The 6,000-nt window shown below is 40.2% G+C and overlaps 1 protein-coding gene across 3 annotated transcripts in view; it reads right to left on the reverse strand.

The window, feature by feature from the left end:
- The window catches only part of CSMD1 (CUB and Sushi multiple domains 1), a 2,101,842-nt gene that overhangs the window by 228,181 nt on the left and 1,867,661 nt on the right, over positions 1-6,000 (reverse strand). For all 3 annotated transcript variants that reach the window (XM_032260320.1, XM_032260321.1, XM_032260322.1), the window contains 3 exons: positions 3,736-3,913; positions 1,586-1,731; positions 706-786 (listed from right to left, as the gene is read on the reverse strand). In XM_032260320.1, the coding sequence (XP_032116211.1) occupies positions 706-786; positions 1,586-1,731; positions 3,736-3,913 (405 nt within the window). The remainder of the gene's footprint in view (positions 1-705; positions 787-1,585; positions 1,732-3,735; positions 3,914-6,000) is intronic.

Below are 6,000 nucleotides of genomic sequence, written 5' to 3' on the forward strand. Positions count from 1 at the left end.
CAGCATTCAGGGAGACTCATCTCTGACCTTGGCCTACTTAGTACGATGTTCCAATTAACTAAGCCATGGTGAGGACAGCAGAAGTTGGGCCACATGATTTGACCCGTGGTCTGAAACACTGGGTGGAATTTTAGAATTGGGGCAGAAAAATCCTCGGTTACAGTAATTATATGACAAATATATGCCATCACTGCTTTCTCAGTATCGCCAGAAGAGTATTTAATAAATTAGATCATTAACATAAAATCATACAGCAGAATTCCTAAATATCACAAATAAATATTTTCTCTTAGTATATCCCAGTTTCAATGAAATGTCAATGTTATGTAATCACCCTTTTAGCCTCCAACGATTAAGATTTTTCTCAAGTGCATGAACATGTCCCCCTAACCAAACGCAAACACCTACCCAAGTCTGTCGCTGAAAACTTTATTGAAAAATATGAACTAGCAAATGTTGTAGAGGAAAAAAATGTTCAAACTGACAGCAAAATTCAAACAGCAAAACAAAAAAATCATGATAATGAAGGACAGACATTTTGTATTTGATACATGACCTCTGTATAAATTTTCAGCAATACTTTAAGAATAGTTTTTTTTTCCCTGACAAATTAGTCATTAACTACTCTGAGTAATGATTACAATGAGAAGTAGGTATAAAAAATGTCATGTTGAGTTCATGGTATTGTAATGGAGAAAATATTACCTATTTCAAAATCATCATCCTCAGTAAGCATTTCTGCCTGTGGAACCGCTGGAGGAGGTTGACACTTCTTGAGCTGAAATGCTAAATGATTAATGGAAAGAATAATAATAGTTGCAATTACACTTGGTGAATAAACACAACTATTTAAAAAATTCATCCTACAGTTGTTACAATGCTTGAGTACACTGACTGAAATGTCTATATTCATGAATCACTGTTTTATAAAATTCCCAAACTTTAAATGTTCATATTATTTAATGCCAAAAAATAGTTATAGCCCAAGGAAAAACATGTACAATTTTTTTTTTTCAGAATAGTGTTAAAATAAATAGACCTTACATATGTTTCGAATTCTGCAAGAATAATGACTTCACGATCATGACCTGACTCGCTGTCCATGTTTACATCTAGATAAAGTCTGTTCTGTCCCTTGTCCTGAGGAATTCTGTGGGTGGCAGTGTTTGTGTGAGATGAGATTGATTGACAGACATTTTGCATATTGTTTAGAGTGAATTCGCAGGATTACTGGAGGTTTGCTTTCACACTATTTACAGTTATATGGCATTTGCTATAACACCTTATCTTGAGACAGGGATGAGTAGTCTATAAAAGGTACCAACTCTCTTTCAATGGACTTTGTCTCAGAGTTTCATTTAGCATATATTTATCTTGGAATAAATCCAAGCTTGATACCATGTGAAATGATAAAGATATCATTAAACAAAAGAAGGCCAGGAAACTCTGGCCTCCAATGTAAGAGAATCATATACACCCTCAGCTGACTCAAGAAACTTCAGCTGGAACCAAGGCATGGGCCAACACGGCAGGAAACACTGCATGGAATTCTCTGTCTTAATTAAGGGAGTGAAAATCAACTCACCATGGAAATTGAGGACGAAGAAGCCTCCATTTGAAAAGTCACTGTGGAACTTGAGCAGGACTTGGTTGGTGGAGCTGTATGCCGTTTCCAGGGCTGTGTTGCCACTGAAAACTCCCAGCTGGGGTGAGTTCTGATCGGGACCGTCCCTGGGAGAGACAGAAAGAGGCAGCAGACTAAGTATATTTACTTATGAGTGAGATTTATGGAAACTTTGGCTAATGAATTAAAAATTTTTTATAAAAGCAATAAAACACATCCATTCTCTGGATACCGTGTTTGGAAACATCAAGATGTTGAATGCCCACAAGGCTGAGGAACCCTCCAGTCTGTCTTTCATTAGTTCTGCAGGCGCTTGGCACTGGTCAAATGCCAACACTCGCCAGGCACAGTAGCTCATGCCTGTAATCCTAGCACTTTGGGAGGCCAAGGTGGGCAGATCACCTGAGATCAGGAGTTTGAGACCAGCCTGGCCGACATGGTGAAACCCCGTCTGTACTAAAGTTACAAAAATTAGCCATGTGTGGTGGCATGCACTTGTAGTCCTAGCTACTTGGGAGGCTGAGGCAGGAGAAGTGGAGGTTGCAGTGAGCCAAGATCACACCACTGCACTCCAGCCTGGGTGACAGAGCGAGACTCCGTCTGAAAAAAACAAGAAAAAAATATTAACACCTGTGGATTTCACCTTATAAATATGGAGCTGAGTCTATGGGGCATGGCCAACCACAGAGTACTGTTTTGTTTTGTTTTGGTTTTGAAGTGGCAGTTTCATGTGGTCGACCTAGTATTTTAAATTCTGTTTCTCCTCGTTCTCACATCCACTGGTTCTGGTCCTTGTCATCTTCCATGTCTGAACTATTTCCAAAGCTTCAAAGCCAGTCGCCTTTCTTGCCCTCTGCTACTTTATCCACAAAATGAGCCCACCATTCTGCAGCCAAAATCTGGCCTGAGAGCTCTGCCTCTTGGAGCCCAAATGCATCCTTACTGCCCCGAGAACAAAGCCCATCTCATGCCCTTCCAGGCCCTGCTTTCCTTGTCCTGGCCACTGTCTCCTGCTCCTGCTCCCACTGTGGAATTCCACAAGACTGCAGCCATACCACACGCAACATGCACACGCACATACAAACCACCACGCACACATGGCACACACACAGATGCACAATATGCACACACACACAACACACACAAACACACCACACAGACATGCAACATGCACACACACACATACTATATACCACACACATCCCCCACAAACACCACACACACACACACACACACACCACACAGACACAACATGCACACATACTCCATACACCCTACACAGAGACACATGTGCACACATAAACCACACACAACACACACACTACACTCACATATATCACATACACAACATGCACACATATCACAAACACAACATGCACACACATACACCACATGCACACACATACACCACATGCACACATATACACCCACACAGACACATAAATGGACACACACAAACCACACACAATACATATCGGACACACAACACACACACAAACCACACACAACACACACACTAACTACATACCACACACCACGAACACCACACAGGCACACACACCCCTCACAAACACCACACGGACACAACACACACAAAACAACCACACATACTACACACACAGAACATACACATACAAACTAAACATACCACACACAACCCACACACACCACACAGACACAACACCTACACACATAACACAAACACACAAAATACATGACACACACACAAAAACCACACACACAAACACACATATAAGCCACACACAGACATACACAGGCCACACGCACCACAGAGACACACCCATACATACACACATCACACACATATAAACCCCACACGCATCCCCATACAAACACACATCCTTCACACAGACACACACAGATAGATGCAAACACACAGACATAATTCTGCCTATTTCTATCATGTAGCAAAACCCACATGTACTATGTGAAATTGATTCCCTGAATCTCTGGATTTCACTGTGAATTTCTTCTCTAGTACCTAAGAGGTTTACTCTAAAGTATGTGCCCTGTATATCAGTGGCATATGTGTGCTAAGTCAAAATCGTTTATCACAATTGTAGATATTTTAACTTGAGAGGTTCTCATACCAAACAGCAATGTAATCATTCACAGCTTCCGTCTGCAAGAGCGTGAAGTTGATGTAAACTCCGTGCCCGGGAGGCACCGTGATGAGCCAAATACAGTCCTTCAGGATTGGATACTCATCAGGAAATCCGGGGGAGTAGATGGTGCCATTCTGAGACGTTACATTGTACCCACAAGGAGCTGCAAAGGAAGCCAAGAAAAAACAGGTACCATAACATCTGATTTTAAAAAGCAGAAATCTAAATATTTGACTCCAAAGTACCTGAGCCAACATTTTTCCTGATGGGAAATAAATGTGAAATATTTCTGAATGATGATTTTGTCAAAATTACTACACTAAAATCTGAAGACCTTAAAAGAATTATACATCTAAGCTACACTATCTGTTTTATTTAATATATTCTCCATATCTTCAAAAATCCCTTTAGAATATATTTATTCTCCTATGACTGAAATAAAATCCTTAGTTATCTCCTGTGACCTGCTGATAGCCCATTCAAGTGTCCAGCACAATGAATCATGGGGAAAGTATTCATAAATATGTAACTGTTTTTTTTGGTTTTACGTCACACTGCTAGGCCCTATTTATAAGCCATCTGAAAGAGTGCCATCTAAGTCTATTTGCCTTAAAACAAAGACATTATCAATTTTTTACAGATCTATCCCTGAAGAAGTAAGATAATGTAATTAATGTAAGATTATGTAAGTGATGTTTTATGGAAGCATTCCCAGTTTTCACTAGTGTTCAATGACATGAAGAACTAAAACAATAACCAATTTATTTTTTTCTTAAGAAATTTATATTATTGCAATGACAATTACTTTATTTATGGAAAATGAAATGTCCAAATATCAATGGAATCAGCTGAAACACAGTTTTTAATTCAAATATGAATATACTTCATCAAAGTCATAAAACTGTGAATTTCGAAAACAAACCAACATCTAAGAGGTGTAAGATGAGTATTCACAACTTGCTTGAACTTTGGAGGGCTGCTGCCAAATGGTATAGAATTTAGGTGGAGGCAAAAGGCCCAAATACATAAACAGATAAACAAAAATAGTCAGAACATACCAGGAGGCAGGATATGATACATTGCCAAACTGCACAGATGGTTATTGATTTGAAAAAACACTGGATTGAACCTGGCTGGAGATTTGGATCATCAGAAGAAGGGACTGTATATAAAGACTATTTTAGAAGTTTTATAGCATGATTATTACTAAGTGAGGTTTGGAGTTAGACAAACCTGGATTTGTCTGGAGAAGTTAAGTTATCTCTGGGAGACTCCATTTCCATAAATTAAATGAGGTCAGGGTTTGGGACACTCTGAAACTTGCGATCTATAGAATGGGACCATAGGCCATGCACGGTGGCTCACACCTATAACACCAGCATTTTGGGAGGCCGAGATGGGTGGATCACCTGAGGTCAGGATTTCGAGACCAGCCTGACCAACATGGTGAAACCCCATCTCTATGAAAAATACAAAAGTTAGCCGCACATGGTAGTGCACACCTGTAATCCCAGCTATTCAGGAGGCTTAGGCAGGAGAGCTGCTTCAACCCAGGAGGCGGAGACTGAAGTGAGCCAAGACTGCGCCATTGCACTCCTGCTTGGGTGACTGGGAGAGACTCTGTCTCAAATAATAATAATAGTAACGGGACCATAAACCATGCTGTCCCCAAAACAAGCTACCTTTTTTCTCCTGTTGGTAGTGCACTTTTCTTCCCTTCCAGACGTTCAGGGAGTGCTCACATGCCTTTCTTCTATTTACTACCAAGGCAAATGTGTCTCTTCCTTCAAAACTCATCTCCATGTCACCGCCTCCTTAAAGTCTTCCCCAGTTGCTCTGGCTCTAGAGGTCCAGGATCTGCTCACAGACCACATGGGTCCCATGAGACTGTCAGCCTCTAGGAGACAATGTGTCTCCACCCACCTCAGCTGCGACCTCCTTTCATCAATCCCTACTGTCTAGCTCAGACCATGATAAACATTAGACCATAAATAGTGGAAGAACTGATGAGTTGGAGAATAACCAGAAAGCACTTTCATAGTAAGCTCATGGAAGCAATTGGGCTGAAGCCCTTTACACGTGACTACGTGCTGTTTATTTAGTGTGGACTTATAATGTTAAGGTTTCCATTTTGCATTTTTTATTTTCAAGTTGAATCTTGTAGTTATATAACCACTATATATATATATATACATATATATATATACATATATATATATACACACACACACACACACACACATACATATA

This window comes from Sapajus apella, unplaced genomic scaffold (assembly GCF_009761245.1).
Source record: "Sapajus apella isolate SASKATOON/1434 unplaced genomic scaffold, GSC_monkey_1.0 scaffold116, whole genome shotgun sequence".
In the NCBI taxonomy this organism is placed as follows: domain Eukaryota; kingdom Metazoa; phylum Chordata; class Mammalia; order Primates; family Cebidae; genus Sapajus; species Sapajus apella.